The sequence below is a fragment of the Strix aluco genome, chromosome 7, assembly GCF_031877795.1.
Source record: "Strix aluco isolate bStrAlu1 chromosome 7, bStrAlu1.hap1, whole genome shotgun sequence".
In the NCBI taxonomy this organism is placed as follows: domain Eukaryota; kingdom Metazoa; phylum Chordata; class Aves; order Strigiformes; family Strigidae; genus Strix; species Strix aluco.
Genome location: NC_133937.1, coordinates 9,981,745 through 10,001,251, shown reverse-complemented (window position 1 = coordinate 10,001,251; position 19,507 = coordinate 9,981,745). Strand labels below are relative to the sequence as shown.

The 19,507-nt window shown below is 40.2% G+C and overlaps 1 protein-coding gene across 5 annotated transcripts in view; it reads left to right on the top strand.

Moving 5' to 3' along the window:
* The window catches only part of GRID1 (glutamate ionotropic receptor delta type subunit 1), a 621,552-nt gene extending 615,913 nt beyond the window's left edge, over positions 1-5,639 (top strand). For all 5 annotated transcript variants that reach the window (XM_074830422.1, XM_074830421.1, XM_074830425.1 and 2 more), the window contains one exon: positions 1,796-5,639. In XM_074830422.1, coding sequence (XP_074686523.1) covers positions 1,796-2,224 — 429 coding nt within the window. In that variant the 3' untranslated portion in view covers positions 2,225-5,639. The remainder of the gene's footprint in view (positions 1-1,795) is intronic.
* Positions 5,640-19,507: the final 13,868 nt, after the last annotated feature.

The following is a 19,507-nucleotide window of genomic DNA, read 5'->3' as shown; positions in this document are numbered from 1 at the left end:
TTTGTGATGTAAATGAAATCGGAATTCATTTTCTGCTGATTAGCAAAGGAGGTGCAACGTGCAGCTCAGACCTGTAATTGTTGAACAATTGTACTTCAGTTGAAATCAATATGGATTTAGCCTAAGCTAAGGACACAGGTTTGGGTTCACCATCATGTAACACTAATTAATTTCCAAATCCGTGCAGAGATCAGCAAATGCAATGGTTCTTAAGTAACGTAGAAGGTGGTGTTAAATCACAAAGTTAGAATCAAAATTTGTTGTTGACATTGACAGGAATCAAGGGCTTTGCCGTTGACTTGTCAATTTACAGGTGAAAGCAAAGTTGCAAAGCAGTGGATACCACTGGAATGATATTGTAATTCTCTGTGCTCCACCTGAACACCAGTGGCAAAAGATCATGGGGTGGTAGTGACACCTTGTACTTCTCTGTTCCCAGAGCCTAGTTTTTGGTATGAATCAGAGCAGTAAGACTGCTGGTGTTGGGTTTAAACAACATTTAAGCATGTTGATCTGTGGGCAATCAAGGATTACTGGAACACAAAAGTTTCAGGTAGTCCTACTTCTTAGGCTGGAATGTTGCTGGCTGCCCAGCATCATTACAAGTTTCTGTCAGACCAGGGAATTTCTCCAGTTCCAGGATTGTTGGGCTTTTATAGATGCTTTGCTGCTAGTCTGCTGTATGTTACACTTGCATCAAATAACTACAACAGCAGATCATAGCTGTGCTTTACGAAATATAGAGAAATGATATAATATAATACCTTTTTATTGGCAATACAATGCTAGCTATTAAAATTCTGTCATACAGCATCCCTGGTGGTTGACTTTACTCTGCCAGTTTTGTTGCTTTCCAATTTGAGCCGCCTGAATGCTGTGCTGAGGTGACAAACAGCCCATTGTAGGTCTTTGCTGCTTCAGGTTTTAAAGACAACTTCTTTTGCTGTATTTCCTCATGGAAACTAAAACATGTTGAGTAAGTGGTCCCAAAAGGCCTTTGAAGACACTGCTCTGGGAGCCTTAGGCAACGCATTCTGAGAAGTTGGTGATGCATTTTTTAAAGACCAGCATTAATTTCCCAAGCTCTGACCGCAGACTTTTACCAGATGATGTGTCAAGATGACAGACAGCTTATAGTTGGTCACACAACTGTTCAGAACATAAATGAGTGGTCTCCTTCCCAGGGCTCCCAGAGTAGGTCTCTCCTAGTGCTGTTCCAGTAGGTCTATAGTCTGTGCCACATAGGTGACCCAGGGCTTCCTGCCGGGAAGCGAAGACTTCTTCACAACTACAACCCCTGGCCAGTAGATTTTGGCACATGAAGCAACTACCCTGGAGTCAACTAGGCTGTGCACAGTGTTTTACTGACATGTTCCTTAGAAAATGCACTGCAACTAGATGAGACAGTGGCGAGATACTCGCTGGAATTTGGCATCCCAGATTGCTTGTCTGCTTGCCATATGCTTTTTTCTGGGCTTGTGCAAGGTGAGCTAAGGACTTGTGGGATGTGCTGGTCCCTAGTGCCAGCTCCTGTTAGGCATCGGTTTACCTCTAAGGAGGACGGGATTTACAACATCAGGGGCTTTTGCAGGCTGCGATTGAGCTGGTGGTTTCTTCAGCATATGTTTCTCAGCTGGAGATGATGGGCAGACCTCAAGGTTTTGCATAGGCACAGATGAAATCAAAACAATATAATGAGTGAACAGCAGCTCCTGTCACACAGAGGAAGTGGAGGGGGGCCGGATTGGATTGGAGATTGTGTTTGGACTGATTGTTCTGATTTCTTCCTCACTAGGACAAAGAAGTGAACCTGGAGCAGGTCCACAGACGCATGAACAGTTTAATTGATGAAGACATAGCCCACAAGCAAATCTCTCCAGCGTCCATTGAAATCTCAGCCTTGGAGATTGGTGGCATGCAGCCAGCTCAGACCCTGGAGCCGGTACGCGAATACCAGAACACGCAACTTTCTGTCACCACCTTTTTACCAGAACAGACAACTCATGGTGCCAGCAGGACACTCACAGCTGCCTCTGGCAGCAACCTGCCGCTGCCCCTGAGCAGCTCAGCCACCATGCCCTCCATACAGTGTAAACACAGGTCACCAAATGGAGGACTATTTCGTCAGAGTCCCGTGAAAACCCCGATCCCAATGTCATTTCAGTCTGTGCCAGGGGGAGTAATTCCAGAAGCAATGGAGCCCTCTCATGGAACATCCATATGACAAAAACAAACAGTAAAACAACCAGCAGAGCTTTTTAATACAAAATCTAAAAGAAACAAAAAAAAAAAAAACCAACAAAAACAAACCCAACAAACTCTTACATTTTTCTTGTATATACCTGTAAATAATGAAAGAATGAAGTGGGGTAAAAGTGTATTTTGAATATTCCCAATTTTCGAAGTCAGTAAAAAAACAAAAAACAAACAAAAATGTATGAATGACTTTGTAAATTTTGTTCTATATGAATAAAAAGGCAAACTACTTGTGATCGTTCTCAAGTGCCAAAGAAGACCAGTTACTGGGACTGAGGGCCGTACTTTTTTTCCATTGATTTCAACACTTATTCCCTTACTGTTTTTTTTTTTTTTAAAGAGCAAAAAACTTACCTGTTTCTTGCTAGAAAAGTTCACCATGCTCAGATCTCTCCTTTCCCCAGAACTCTATTTTATAGTCAAGGTGGCAGTTCACTCAGAGAATTTAACAGCTGGTATTAGCATAGCAGTAACAAATGTTTTAAATGTGGATTATAACTAAAATCCAACAAACAATAAACAAAAAAAAGAGAACCTTTTCCTTCTAACAAGGATTTAAACTTCCACACAGTTTCTAAGTTTAAGCACAGGATTATTGAATTGTGTTTTTACGTGTCTGCTGCACTGTGTGGCTCCTTTTATTTAACCTTCTGTGTTTTGTTATATATATAATAGATATTATATATCTATTATATATATGACCTGTATATTATATATATAAATGCTTTGATAAACAGGTTTTAGGTTAAGGGGAAAGCTTTTAAGAAAAACTGATCAGCTCTTTTTTATGTCTTGTGTACACGACTGGAAATGGGGAGGAACCAATGGCTGAAAGGAGTGAAACAAGGAAGAGCTTTAATGGACAGGAGATAATGGCATTGCAGGGACTGTGCCCTCTGGTGCCATCTCTTTAAGATTTCAAGGAATTTGCTGCATAATGGATGCAGCGCTCTCTGTTGAAGTCATATCCCTGAATGACAAGGCTAAGCTCCTGACTATAAGCACAGCTCTGGTTTTTTTCCATTGATTTTGTAAAGAGAAACATTTTAATGGCCATGTCTATAACCTCGGTAGAAATGGCTGTAAAATGCCTTTTTTTTTGGTCTGTGAAACACAGAGGACAAAGACAGAGCAACACGTATAGCAAATTTAATGTCTTCTTCTGCAAATATTACCAAGGCAATTTCATATGACCAAAAAAATCAAAACAAAACAAAACCACATTGTTTCCTTCCCAAATAGTAGTTCGAATGCCCAAGAAAACTGATCCCCCCCTCCCCTGCCCACTGTTGCTAATGGACCATCACTATCAGAGTTGGGATAATTTAGTGTCCTCTTAAATGTATCCCTATAGCTAGGTTGTAATTTCCCTTTGTAGCTGGATTTCCTCACTTTATTAGAACACTGCTATTTGGAAAAGGCTGTAGATCTCGGTGCAGCAAAATCACTACCTACATTAAAGGTGAAAAATTATGTTTGAACAGAGGTAAAAATGCATTCACATCCTAAGAAAGTCAGCAGGCAATCTGGGTCAGGGTAAATAAACATTCCATTGACTGCTTCTAATTTGATTTGCATAATTATGCAACAGGTATATTTATGGCATGATAAAAGTCCCCAAATTTTTACATTTCTAGTTTAAGCAGTAGGGAAGAAAAGTCAAACTCTGATACAGAAACAGCCTAATGGAAGAGCATACTCGGCATACTACTTTTTAGATGAGGAATAATAATGGTGAGTTTACAGAAGGAATGCTCTTGCAGGGATTAATTTGTCTCTGTTGTCAAGCTGGTTTCTCGCGAAGACAGTGCGATTTTGCAGCTTGGCACAAATTGCACTATTTGCTTCAAACTAATTAAAAATGAATAATGCTCTAGTCAGCTGACTAGACTTATCCTATTTAGAGACTTGGCCTACAGAAGCTTACGATTTTTTTCTTTCTTCTTTCGTCATACTTTTTCTTATCATCTTAACAAAACTATGGCCACAGGAAAAAACAGACATTTCTTCCCCTGATTTTTTCCCACCTTCCATGAATACACTAATTAGTTATGATAGAAATAGCTGTGCAAATAGACTATGCACATCTACATATCTGTAAAGACGCTTAGAAGAAAGCGTGCAACTGTTGGCATTGCAAAAATCCCTCATTTTTATTACCAATTTAAGATTTTAGCAGCTGCACAGGAACATGCTCCAGAAGAGGTGCAAGGAGATGCTTGTGTAGCTACAAGGGTGCAAATCTGCAAGCGAGGGCTTGGCTGGAGTGGTACTCCCTCCTCGGTGGTACCAGAGAAAGGATGCTGTCACCCCTTGTCCTGAGCATCCTCCAGAGCACAGGTAGGTGAGCAGCTCACTCAGCCACCTCAGCAGCACAAGGCAATTGCCCAGCCACCTCCTCCCTTTTGGCTGGTGAAGAGCCATGGTGAGCTGCTGGTGCATGGCAGCGTAGCCACTGCTGCTGGCTCTGCACCAATGTTGTAGCAAACAAGCTTGTCAGAGGTTGTCTGAGCTGCTCCCTTGCCATTTCACCACAAAGCATGCTATTTATTTGCTGCAGCAAAGCTCAGAGCAGGGGATTGAAGCCCTCCTTTACTGAGGAATCATTGCTTTCACAAAACATATTAGGTCTTTTTCATATTATAGTCTAAACCACTGTACTGAATAATTTAAGCTAAACTGCATTTGTGGAATAAATTGTGAATGCAGTATATTTTGGGGATTAACTTTTAACATTCTCCATCTTCACTGTTTTCCTGGCTTAGTCTTGCCATGTGCTGTAAAGTTTGGAAGGGTGATTTAACTTACAAAAAATGTTGGATCTCACTGATTCTCATGCATAGAATATGACTCACCTGTTTGCATGCTCTGCAGGATTACATCTAAGATGATCACCATCTTGAAGAATCAAACCACACACTCCTCTTTAAGAAAAGTATTTAAGCATGTGTGTAAGCCCTATAGAAAGCAGCTGCTTTACGTACAGGTTGAAGGGCCTTGCTGATTAATAATGGAGTTAAAATTCAGATCTCAAATTAAATATATGGCTAATTTTAAGCAGGTGAGTTAGCTTACCAGACTCCCTGGGACTATTCAGTTGCTTAAAGTTAACCATCTTGAATGCTTTGCTGCACCAGGGTCTATACTGTAGAAGTAGGAATCCACAATGGATCTGTCACTGTCTAGTAATTATTTGTCTGTATAAAAGTTAGCAAGTCATAACTTGAGCCTGTCAACCATGACAGGAAGCTGTTAAATCTTTCATGTGATGGTGGTTTGATTTTAGATTATTTAAGCAAATCACCAGGCTCTCCTTGAACATAAACAATGTTTCTTTCCCCATAACTTTCAGTTTTCAAAGTAAATGCAGAATGTATGATTTCCATATTCTGTCTCCTGTTTTATATTTATATCTTCATTTTGACAGATCAAAGCTTTCACTTTCTATACAATATGTATTCACCACACACTCATGCATATATATATATATACATGCGCAGTTACTCACAGAAGAAGTGAGAAATATCATTTCCATGTGATGTAAATGAGCATAACCTCAAAGCTCTCACAGAGCTGTGCTTATTTGCACCACCTGCAGATTTGACCCTTCACTTTTAATATCTGGCAAGTTGTGGTAGGAAAAACTGCAGAAATTCCTGAAAACTTTGAAGACCAAACTGTGCCCTTGATTTTAAAATGGAACTTTGCCCGAGTGCTTAAAAAAAGGAATAATGTATGATCCCAAATATTCCAGCTTCTCCAGGATGTTTACATTGCCAAGGTGGTTGTACATGAAATGGATAATCGAGTGCCTATACCTTCCTTTTATCGTGCTCTTTTGCTGATGAACTTTTGCGGAAGTGACATCTGTGGCACAGCACTTGCAGTGCATCTTGTTCTATCGATCCATTAGTTTAGAAATGACTTTATTTTCATACAAAAATGTGACTCCGTTTCTTCTATTTGCTTGCAACCCACGGGCAATCTGCTTGCAATCTGAAGAATGCATTGCTTTTATTTCTTAGTATGTCATGTTTTCCTATTGCAATGGAAAAAAGAGTAATTGTGCTTTTTAATTTCAGAGTTGAAACTTGATAGAACGTTTTTATGCTGAGTTACAACTACATGTGTGCAATATTTGTCTTGCAAAGTGAAATTCCCAATATCTGCCTTGCTTTGATAACCATTGCTGCACTGTAGATGAAGTCTCAGCAAAACAACTCACTTTCTCTTAATCTGCTGATAGAATAAAACACTTAAACCTGGGTTCTCACCTGTGTAAATCAGCATCCTTCCAGTGAAAGGGTCAAGCATACTGAATTTCAGTAGGTGAAGATTTGGCTCTTAATATTAGGCTTGAAAGCACTGCTTCCCATAAAATTATATTCAACAATAGCTCTGAAAAGAAAAATATTTTGAGAGTCTCAAAAATGAACACAAAAGAGGAACATTTATTACTGTTTTAAGCACTTAATATGGATTTGAGTTTAAACCGTATGCTGAAATAACTTAGAGAACAAATTTCTTCTTAAAATCTGTTCAAATTTAGGTATATTTCTCCTCTAAGAAAGGTTAAAAGCTGTTGGCTTGGTGGCAAGTGGAGCATTCCTTTCAGAGCTAATCATGTTACTGGAGCAATAGAGCAACCACAGTGCTCAGGCCTTTTTATTTTATTTTATTTTATTTTTCTCTACTGACTTGAACTTGAGTTGTGAGCAGCTATAGAATAACAGATCTAAACACAACACATTTGGGGGACCCTGTTGGAAATTTCCCAAAGAATCCACATCCTTTGGCAACCTGGGAAAAGCAAGGAGAAAGTTAGAAGAAAACTCTGAAGAGAAGCAAAATTGAAGGTAAAAATGAAGATGTGGTGAAGGGGGAGGGAGAAAAGGGTCATTACAACTCATGTGTCTAGCAAATCTGTATTGCTTGGAAGCCTAGATTCCATCATACAAGTGCTCACCTCAGTTAATTATTATTTTTCTTAAATTTTAGGAAACAAAAGCAGAATTTGTTCTATGAGAAACAGTTATTATATTATTTAAGAGTTGGAATTATTTGTTTGGTGATGCCAGTTTTTTGGCTTGATTCTCACTCAGCTGGGGAAAATCAGTTTCAATCAGTGATTTGCACCTAAACCAGCTGTGGGCTGCTTGCTGAATGACACTCCCAATGGCTGTTTAGGTCTGCAGCTGGGAAAAATCAGCCTCACTCAGCTACCTATAAACATCTAATTTCTCTGGGTTTGGGTAAGGATTAAGGTTTAGTAGTGTCAACTGCGTGTGTCTCTGGATTCCTGGGTATGGATGCTGCTTTGCTAGTGTTTATATTGGAGTACAGCAGCATAGAAACTTGATTTCTCCAAGCTTGCAAGGTAACTAATAACAGAAGCAAGTCTTTTACTGAGCTTGTTTTCTCCTAAGTTTACTGTCAGGCTCATTAGAGGGATTTTTTTTTTTTTTTAACTGCATGCTTACAAGGTGTTACTTATTTTTTTTCCCTATTTAAATTGATGTCAAATAGTTTGCTTAGAAATCAAAGCCAGTAGTAACTGGTTCATATCACTTTGTAATGGAGCACCACCATAAGAAAGCTGGTTTGGTTTTTGTGGGGTTTTTTTGTTTTATTCGTTTTCTTCTAAGTCTCCCTGGAAGATGTTTCATCTCTCGGTAACTGTTCAGTTCTTTTGTTGCAGTTATAAAACTGTAGTTTTGAGGGTGTAAAGGTCTGTATGTTTTGGTCCCTATATAATGTAATGGAGGAGAAATAAGTTCTCACAGTCGTAGATAAACACAGCCGTGGAAAGTAGCAGGGTAGGGAAAAAATGTGAACAAAAAAGAAAAAAGTTTGCACGTTTAACTGCTTGGATGACAGGCTGGGACAGAAAATGGTTTCCAAATAGTATGTTACATGTGACTGACTGTACTGTAGAAGTTGCCTGAAATGTTACTAGGTGGGAAACCACAAATCGCAGCTCAACATGCCCCCAGGTTGTTTTCAAGATAAAGAATGCTTTTTTTTTTTTTAATTGATTGTTTTGTTATCATGTCATAACTGAAGCTGTATGTGAAAGGATGTGGAACCAGGGGTTTTAAAACAGCTTTAGTTAATTATCAGACTGCTTTTAGACTCTGATTTTTAAAACCCACTCATTAAAGAAATTATCTTTGAGATTTTCTATATTTCAATATTTTTCTTAATTTATTTTCCTCTTGTAAAATGTATGTATGTGTTTTCTGATGGAACTATTTTCAAAGTGGTGAAGCAGAGCACAAAAGAGCCCAGCATTTCAGGTGAGAATTGCAGTTAAAAGAGCATACGGCCATGACAATGAACTGTGAAGAAGAGAGATCCCAGATTTATGTATTTTTTTCTACGTATCAGCAGAAAAAACTTGACTTCTGTTTAATGTACTTCTTATATGATTTATATTGGATCAATCCCATCAAATTAAATACTTACCAGAAGCAAAATATTCCAGCCCACCAAAGTGCTGAAATGCATATTTGCAAATAAATCTAAGCAGACACTGGAAATGTTTCCCTGTTTTATATAGAAAGCCTCATTTTAATCTGATGAAGTGGGTATAAGGATGTAACTCAAGCATTGGGTAGTGCTGCCCTGCACCCAGGCTCATTGTGCCTGGGGCTCATGATGTGGTGTAGCATCCCACAGCTGTCGGTAGCCACAGCAGCAGCACAGAGAAAGGGGGATGAGATTAGGTTTGGGAATTACTTCTTTGTCCTGAGACAGAGAGTTCTCACCCATGAATAAATCTGAGATGACATCAGGTCAAAAGCTTTATCTGCAGTTGCAGACCTTTTTTTCATCTTGGTGCATTAGTAAGGATCCCAGAGGACTGAGCTTGACCCTGCTAGCTGTTCATCGCCCCCAGCAGAAGTGACAGGCATGTCCTGCTCTGGGTGAAGGAGAGGGATGTGTCCATGTGTGCTGTGTTGTGGTTTTGCCCATCTGTTGGCTATGTTGCTGCTGCTGTGTGGATAAGGTGGGACAGAAGAAACGCTCCTGAGAGGTGTTCGGTGTAGTCAGGTATAGTGTTTACAAGCTGTTGAAAATTAGTAGTTCCTGTATTTTGACTGCCATTTAAGAGCTGGCCAAGAAAATATATTACAATATTTTTCTTGATTCTAAAGCCGGCTTGGGTTATGGTGAGAACTAATTTTTTGGGAGGGTGCTTTGGTCATGGAAGCTTTCAACTTCCAGTATAGCAACCACTAACAGCTTGGCACGCATCCTGCAGGGACCGTGAGACGATGGCGAAGTCAGTGTGGAGTGAGGCATTTGGCAGCATTTGCTGTGAGCTTTCTGGAGAGCTCGTGTCTGCTGCAGTGGTGGTGGCGGAGGAGCACAGGGAAACCTCAGAGCAGCAGTAGGAGGAAGAGCTGCTGGGGAAGGGGGATGTGGAGCTACCCCAGAGAGCAGGGGCAGGAGCGGGGGGGGAGGGGGTTGGAAGGAGTGCTGGCATGGGAATTGCCCCTCAGCAATTGGTGAGGCTTGGAAATAAAATGGGGAAAATGCTGTATCAGAGTATGAATACCCAGCAGGGTCTGAACTGTGGACATGGATGTTGCTGTATGGGACTGTCATTGTTTACATAAAGGTTTCCTAAAATCCACATGATGCTAAATAGGGAAACTTGGGTCAGACTGATCCTGGCACATGGAGAGAACAAATAGCGATCATATTGGGCTGTGAGTTGCTGCTTTTAAGTCTGTGCTGTTTGATTTCTCGTTCTGTGTCTGTAGATTGGCTCACTTGTCTCTTCCGGGCTATGATTAGTTGTGCTACATTTACCCAACTCATTGACAGGGGGAATGTGCTTTTACAACACAAGAACAATTTCCTCTTGTGCATTTGCATTCCTGGCTTTGTCTTGTCATTCATGTCAAAATGTCAAGCAGAGAAACATATGCTTTCAAATGGAGTTTCTGTAAACCATTTGGATCAATAAGGACTGTCTGTCTGCATATTTGTAACATCTGCCACAGAGGAATATGAAGCTCTATCAATTCAGTGGCTTAGTAAACCATATTTTACTCCAGACTGTAGCTTGTTTACATTCAGTGACAGGAAAGAATTGGTGCTGTGGACACAGCAGAGGTCTATTGTAAAGCAAGTCCTGCTTTTTGGAAAGTAGATGTTTCATCTTTTGCATGCAGCAAATACATGCCATCCTGACAGGCTGGGGTGTTAATCCATAGACGTGTCACTCTGAGCTCCTGACAGCTCAATGCAGCTGCTGATCACCCCTGGTCTGCTCCAAAGGCTGGTGCCGGCAACAACTTTGATTATTCTGAGACAGCACCTGAAAAACTGCCAGGGTGTCAGGAGGAGAAACCACCTGCCTGTGGAACACAAGAGGGGTTGGGGCGGGGAGTGTCTGACCACAGTCCATGGGCGCAACAAAGACAAAGGCTCCCTCGTGCTCTGCCTGATGGGATTTGGAGGATGAGGTACACATCTAAGGGCTGAAACATGACAGCCAGAAAATGGTGGTGGATGGGAGGCAGTGGTAGGAAAGATCTCAAAAATAGGGAGAGACAGTACCGGAGCATGGGGCAGGTTAACAGCTTCCTTAGCTCCTGAAGTGGTGTAGGTATGTTGCCATGAGAAACCATGAGGTTGCAAAAGCAGCATCCTACAATGCCAACTTGGATATTAAGCAGCTGGGCAAGTACCAGACCTGTAGTTATAAAGCCTGCTTAGTTCCACAGTATTAAGTGCCATGAAAAGTGTATTGAACATTTTATTAAGAACTCAAGCAGCAGACAGTGAAAGAACCCAAAATGTAAAGTGTTAAATTAGACCATCAATTTAATTATTCTTTATCGCTTAATCCCTTTACCTGTGTGGCTTGTTGAAGGGAAATGCTTTTCTGCTATTCTGGGAGGAATTGCAGAAGACAGCAGCAGTCCTCTGGGAGGGAGGGGAATCAGGGAAAGCTGTTGCACAGGGGCGGAGGCAGCCTCTCTTTGCAAGAGGCAGACTTGACCTTCAGCAGGACTAATGCATCAGCAGAGAGTGACAGGAGATGGCCATGATGGAGACAAACTTGGTCAGCAGCGTGCTGACCCTGGCTTTCCAATTCAACGTGGGTGGAACGAGACACAAGGTATGGTGCCAGCAGCCAGAAACTACCCCACTCTTGAACTGAGATCTTGGGTTTTAGTTTTACCTGAAGGTGGGGAATGGAAAGTACTCCTGGTGCAACACTTGGGCCATGTTGGCAGCACCCATGGGGGTATGCTGGTACCTTGGGTAGTACTGCTACAGGTTGGCAGGAACAGGCAAAGTGCTGGCCACTTTGAGGCTGGCAGCAGATTTACTTCAGTGGTTGTGACTTAATCTTTCTGGCTTGACCTTAAACTGTTATAGACAAGTGTTAAGAAGATAGATTTTTTTAAAAAAAGAATATTTCAGTAAAGCCTAAGGGAAAATTTCTAGCTTCTTCCTCACCAATAAAGTGCTTATTTTCTCAGAGACAAAAGCTTCTGTATGTGTGGGATTTGATGAGAAGATAAGATGATAATGTATTTAGAAAAAAAAAAAATGTCCAGCTCTGAAGTTTCTGATGCTTCTAGAGGTTTTTTTGCATTGGAATATATTGTTCAAAATTTTCTTGAGTTGAAGTTTGATCAAAGCTTACACTGGAACTGACGGTGTGTAATTCATCTGGTTGGGAAATGCATAGGATTTTGTGTTTAAATTAGCTGGTCAATATTACACAAATAACAGCAAAAGCTGAAATGACTACTCTGAGTTGCAAATTAAAATTATTCATAGTTAAAGAAACATTAAAATTTCATTCTGCTTTTGTTTTTAAAAGTAGTAATTAATTGGAAATAATTAACATTAAATTACTCACCTGGCTTTATAATGGGTTTATTAAGTTGTTATTGAGAGATTGAATGGTGGCACATGTTGATTATGTTTAGATGTCACTTGTCTTTGTTTTTTCAAACACTAGAAAGAAATAACTCAAGTCTTCTGGCAGCCAAAAAAAAGGTAAAAATTGATGCAATGGTTGAGTCTAAGACACTTAAAGTCTCCAAACTATTAAATTTCAGTGGGACTTACAAGCTTAACTCCACGGAATGTCTTTGATAGTCCCTGATCAAAGCAAAAGTCAGCTCACCATTATTTTGTGCGTGTTTTGTCAGATGCATGGATTTTGGATGATTAATTCAAACCCATACCCTAATATTTGTGGAAGGGTTTTTTTACTTTGATCAGTTTTTAAACTTTCATTATTTTGAATATGTTTCCATATTAATAACTGGAAAACTTCAGACAACAAGTTTTGTGTTCTGCCAGGAGAAGAGAATACTGAAGAGAGGACTTTAAATCACAGTTATTAACTGAGACACCCAAAGCACTTGCCGTTTTGTTCTCTGGGCAGAACCTCATACTGTGGGGTCTTTGATCTTCTGCTGGGATCCTCTCTGTTGTGGTCCTACAGATAATGTAGTAGATGTGTATTTGTGGAATTCTGATAATGTAAAAGGTTTCAGATTCATCAAACCTTCAGCATAAGTAAACGTTAAGTATTTGGCCTTCTGTTAGATATCCTGTATAGCTCACCTTTGTGGGTTATTCAGGCTTTAGGTCCCATGAAAATATCCAACTGTTCAAAAATAAAAACAATATGGAAGTTTTTCAGCACCATAAACAGATGTTACTTCACTCTAATGTTGTACAGTGAGAGAAAGTACATTTCAAGGACTATTAATGCAGAGACCATTAAATAAACTGCAAGTAAATATTGCTTATATTCTATTAATGCTAATGTTGTTTGTGTTTTTCAGTTGTCTTTGGCTAATTTAGTTCAATAATTCATGCAGCATCTGCTATTGTATATACATTTTTAAAAAGGGATTATATTTCTCAGCATGTAAACACAAAGGCAATGTTACCTCTTGTGATGGGAGTAGGAAGGAATATTTATTTTTATCTGTATTTTCAGTATTACAGCTCTCATTCACAGTGCAATAATTTTAAAAGCACAAAGAATTATCTTGTGTAAGTGACTCAATCTGACTGCAGAACTGAAAGCATTTTTGAGGAACTGGGCACAGAAAAGGGTCCTTCTGCCTGACTGAAAACCTTGAAATTAAAATGTTTTGTTATTCTCTTTAGGTAGATTTTTATTTTTGCTGTAAAGTGTGTTTGAAATGTCATTTTTTTTTCTTCTTGGAGGGGAAGAGACAAAATGTGCTATGTTTCTCTGGCTTTCCTTTGCATGTATACCTTTAAGGTTGCTGTGATACATGTGGTATACCCAAGTTTTTGGGGAGAAGGGTGTTTTGTTTGTGGGTTGTGTGGGTGTTTTGTTATTGAGACAAAGAAGAGTGATGTCCCAAAGAAAATGGTCCCAAGGTCTCGGCCTTAACAGCAGGGAATTATTTGCTGTCTAGCAGAATCTTGTATTTCCAGCTGTCATCTTTGTGGCTAAATCATAATACATTCTTCTAAATCAAACTTCCCAGATAACCAAAAATTTTGCTGTATTGTCATGGCTGGCATAAATAAGCATAATTTTCTATGAAATGGGATCTATCACATAGTGCCTAATTATGTCACCTCGAGGCTTGACCCCTCTTTACTGTGACAGGCACAGTTAGCAATTTTCTCAGATTTCTAAACCCGAGTTAAAAAACCCCATCTGGTTATAACTGAAGGAAAAGAAAAGCAGGGGCAAACAGTAGCATTTAACTCATCCCAACACGATGGTGTACCATGTTCCTACCCATCAGGCATGACTTTTTACCAAGGTTGCAGGTGGATAATGGCTTATTTGCAAGCAAAATTTGCTGGAGCTGGAGGTATGTCCGATTGCCTCAGGAAAATGAGATTAACTAGTCTTTTTCTTTTGTCCTTCCCATGTGCTTCAGTAGTCCCAGCTGCAGATATCCAGGAGAGTTTATCAATGCTAATTGCTCCTTGCTCTTCCTTTTGGGACTTGTCAGCATGAAAACCCTTTTCCTTCCTGAAGGAGGGGTCCACTCTGCATTTGATGTGGCTCACATAAGTGATATTTCCTCCACTGGCCTCACCTATTTGTTCATGGAGGAATTTAGGAATAGCTATGTTCTTGCTGGCTGGTGTATGCTTGCGCAGCTGAGGGAGAGGAAAAATGGGGTGGGGTGTGGAAATCAGCAGACAATGAAAAGTGAAATCCTTTTAAAAATCTGAATTCCTATGTTTAGCTAGAAAAGGTTTGAAACTTTGCCCCTTGAATACAATATATTAACAGTTTTTCATTAAAATAATCACCAGTGTGAGCAAGAAGATTTCTCAACTTGGCATATATTTATCCTTGAGGTTGGTTTTGTTACCTGCTGTACCGGCTGCTTTTCTGTATTTCCCTGGCACCTCTTGCCATAGCCTCTCCAGCAGCAGAGCACAGGCTTGCCCCCATGCGTTGCGTGGGGTCAGTGCTAGATGAAGTGGTAAGCAAAGTTAGTTGTCAGGCTTCAAGATATAACAATTGCTGTTTTCTTTTTTTGTTATTGTTGTTTTGTTTTTCCACTTAGTAAGTTATCTTTTCAGCTGTTACACAGTGCCCTTTATTTTGAACACAACCACTATCAAACTGAGTCCAGGGCTGGAAACTTGGGGGTGCCTGAGCAGAGGCTTGGCCCTAGCTGGAACTCCACTGACTCATGCCTCGGTGCTTGCTGCCTGCTGCCCAAGGCAGGCACTCGCCTTCCCACCCCTGGACAAGAAACACTTGTGGTCTGATTTCTACCAAAATGTTTCATGTTCCTCACAACGTCTCCCACTTAGGCACTATGAACCTATCTTTGTCTCTGCAGATGCAGAAGAGATTACAACTGTGTTGGGGCATCCAAAATTGATCCCATCTATGAATGCTTCAATATTCAGCCTGTCATAGAGAATGGGCAATCAGCTCCTGACAACTTTTGAGGAGAGAAGAATGGTTTGAATCTTCATCTACCATCCATAACCTAACTTCTCTAATCTTGATATATAATTTCTTCTGCTTTTTAGATTTTATTGTAAGCAATTATAAGGTGTGAATGAAGTCACAGGTCATGTACAGGTCTCTGTGTTAACAAGGACATGTGCAGTGTAACTCGGTCTTGTTTGCATGTGTGGATTTGTTTTATACTGGGTAGCTCAATTTGCATGTGTGAATTGCCTAAATTTTAGTTGTGTGACCTTTTTAATTGTTTGGCTTTTACATGTAAATTAATTCTATGTCAGCCAAATACTACCTTAATTAGAAAACAAAATATGCAGCCTGGCACCTAATGTTTCCATTAGCTTGTTTAAATAGTCTGCAGATTTGGACTTGGGCCAGATTGTTTATTCAGAGTGTATTTTTCATTGGATTATTGGTACGTAATAATTGATATATCACTGATCCATTATTAAACTATAGATGTGTTTGAAAGTGTTCTGACACATCCCAGTGGAGTTTAATTGAAATATTTACTCCTATACAGCAGTATAGGCCTCTCCTCTTTCAATACTAAATAATAAAAGCCAAATGGTTTGATGGTATATTTAATATACACCTCCCTTTATCAAAAATAGATTCATCTTTTGCTCATATTTGAGATGTATCTTTGAGCTTTTTTTTATGTATAAAGAAAGCTATTGTTTTCCTTTAAACCTTCAGCATGGATATCCTCAGTTTTGAAGTAGGAAACTGAAATAAGGGCCTTTTTTGGTCAGAAAGCTAGGAAATATTTTTTCTTGGAGTGCATTTCCTTTGAAAACTGACCAATTGTTTCCATTTTTTTTTTATCTTCTAGTCAGGTGTAAAGAGATAAGTTGCTAAAAGATAAATCCATTCTTAATATGAGAAAAGATCTCTTGCTATCTCTTAACAACTGGGTTGCACTAAGAAACACTTTTGAGAAACAGCTTCAAATGATTTTTTGAAAATGCACCTTTATTATGTCAACTGGATCATCCTTTGTGACCCTTTCAAAAGGAGAATAGATTTAAGAAGCATGGTTTTTCCCTTCTGAAAAGGCACAGTGCTAAGTGTGGGGCTTTTTTTGTCTGCCCCCCCCCCGCCCCTGCCCATCACCACCCTTACACACACTTTTTCTTGTGTAAACCGTGTAGCATGGGCTGTACATGGTAATTTGGGAGGAGGGGACTAGAAAAAGAGCAAGACCTGAGCGTTGCCCTGCTCAGCTCTGGCTTCCCCTGCAGCTTGCAGAGGGGCTCCCTCTGAGACCCCTCGAGTGCCCACAGAGCTGCATGGCTGAGGGCGTGCAGAGGGTCTGAGCTGCTGGTTCTGCTCCTGCCTGGCTTGGGTTCACCTCTGTTGGGATGTTGGACGCTCCTGGGGATGCTGGTCTCTGGTCAGCTCAGTAATGCATAATTTGTGGGCCTGAAGTCCATGCAGAAAGCTGCTGGTGAAGGATAAATGAATAACAAACAAAAATACTGGACAGGATCCTCCTTACTCAATCCAGCTATACTTTACTGTGAGTCCATTGATTTATTCTCAGCGTTTTCCTGGCTGTAGATGTCTCCCACCCCATAAAGCTTCTGCCCATGCTCAGTTACCATCCTTTGAACCAGCTGTGTTAGTGGATTCTTCAGAGGTTTCTGGTCCAAAGGACTCCCCTGTTCAGATCTAAGCTGGCCTTTCTGTGAGAGGCAGCTTCTTTCTCAAATCCCTTTTCTCCGTGTTTTTGTCTGGAAGGATGTAATCATGCCCTGTCACTCAGAGCTTCTCTGTATTTTGGAGAGAGTAATGTCATCTTACCACATTTCTTGAATGATGTGCTGAATTGTTGGAGTTTTTTTCCAGTAAAGTTCATGATAAAACTAAAACTGTTTTAAGCAGGCATTGGTTTCCAGTAACTGTTACTTCCCAGCCAGAAAGATGAATTTGTGATGGTGGTGTTGATGCTTTTTCAAGCAACTGTGTAAATGAGTCAGCCTAGTTAAAGCCCTTACAGCAGACTTTGGTAGCTCTTCTCCCAAAGAGATGAGATGAATGCATGCTGAGGACTGGAGCCTGAGGGACCAGGAGTTGTGCATGCTCTCCCCAGTGCAGTATTTAAACCCCAAACCAAAGTCTGAAAGCTTATATAAGTGGGGAGAAAACGGATTTGTTTTGCATGGCTTAAGTGACTGTTATGTTGGTGTTTATATGTGTGCTTTTAAAATGAGAAGCGGGAAGTAGGAGGGAAAAGGAACATGCTGTTTTACTGCTAGATGGAGGTCCCCCTCTGGCCTGTGCAAGGGTAATAATCCTTCTGTGTCCCTGTGAGTTTCCAGCTGGATCTGAACCACACCTCACTTAGCACTGCTGAGTCAAGAGTGACCAAGGGTACCAAGGCACAGAAAATGGCATGCAGCCTGTCTGTCCCTCGCTGGTTGTATTGTGGAAGGAATTTTTGTCAGATGCTGTTGAAAACTTGAGACTGCTAGAAAGTGGTTTTTGTTATCCTTTTAGGCTGCTTAGGTTTGAAGCTTCTTTCCCTTCCTGCATTGCTTATCTTGCAATTTTTTTTGCTGTTGACCCCAACTATATGTTTAGATCATTTCAACGTTTTCATTGTTATCTTGAAATCTTAAATGATTTGTGGGTTTAGGGTAAACCCTTTGTTTCCAGTTCCTAGGCAAAATGTTTTTAGCTGTACAAGTATCTGAGCAGAGGAGTGCAGTCTTTTTTCTGTCATGATACCTATTGCTGAAGATTCACTGCCTCTGCAGGCAAAGCAGTGTTTCTGATGGAAGGAAGATGAAACACTTTTAATCCAGTATAATGACAAGTTCATTCCAGTAGATCAGAAATGATCCTCTCTAGTATTGCCTCCCTTGCTTACCAAAGTCACCAGATTCTTGTAATTTGAGGCATGTTGAAAATGCCTACTCTGCTGTAAAGGTTAATTATGGAGGAGTTGGAACTGGAGACCATCTCCTAGATGGAATGAAAAATTGCAATGCTACCTCCATAGCTTATTAACTCCTGTAACCCCCCTGTCCTGTCCAGGAATAAAGACTCATTGCCCTATCTGCCACTTGGTTTGACTTGGATTTCCTTCAGCTAGAAATAGTTCACAGCTGTTGCTGCCTTTATCAAAGTGCAGCTCTCTAAAAGCTGAAGCTGTCTGTCTGAGCACCCACAAATACGAACTACTCTGTTGTGTCTCAAAGCAAGAAACCCTTTCCCTGTTTGAGATGACAGGTCAATTGCTGTTGCTGTGGTTCTTGTAATCATTATGGGTGTCACAATTGGAATATGGCAAAGGTGACCCTCCTGGTCACTACTAGAGCACCATGGAAGCTGACTGTTAATGGAGAGAGATGGATATAGACATATATATAATAAAAATAATAATTTCAGAATGATCTTGCTGAACAGATTTCCATGTTGGCTGTGAAATCTGGACTTTTATAGGATTCAGAGCCACAATCAGGGTACTTCCACGGAGTGGGAACTGTAAGAAAATACAACCATCCCTAGCATACAGATAGCCAGTACAGTCTTACGAGTTACCATGGCTCTTAAACATGAAAAAAACAATTTCTGTGTAGAAGGAGCAAAAATGCCCTGGAGGACTGTACAAATAGAGGTTTCAGCTTTTACTTCAGAAGGTGAAAGAATGAAAACATACCTGAGGTAACTTTTGTTCATATGTGGTATGGATTCTCTTATTCTTTTATCCGTAGTAGTGCTGATGGTCAATTTGAATCCTAGGTCATTTAGCCAAAGCCTTGGCAGCAACATCTCTAATTCATCTTGGTATTCCTGGAAGGAACTATCTTTCTGCAAGAAACTTGTTTCCTGGTGAAGGGAGAAATTATTACCTAATACTCTGCTTATATTCCCAGATAACTAGTATTCTTATTATAACATTATATGAGCAATTTAGGATTAAAAAAAAATAAATCACACCAGGACAGTGCAGAAGAACAGATACAGTCAGTAGTGAGAGTAAGGCCACCAGCATGTTTTGAAAATGTAGGGCAAAAGACAAGGTGGCTTTCTTTTCTGGAGAAAAACTTACCAACTCTCTACCTTTATCAATCACTTATTTCATCTGGAAGAAAAGAGACTCCCAACAATCTCTCTGGAAGCCCCTCTGCCTGTTCTTCAGCCAGGATTTACAGTCCTTGGTAGATTCCCAGCAGCAGTGTACTGTCTCTTAAATGAATCTTAAAGGGCTCATTTCCTTAGTTATATTACTATTTTATTTAATTACACTTCCTGAAGAGAAGCCATTCTATT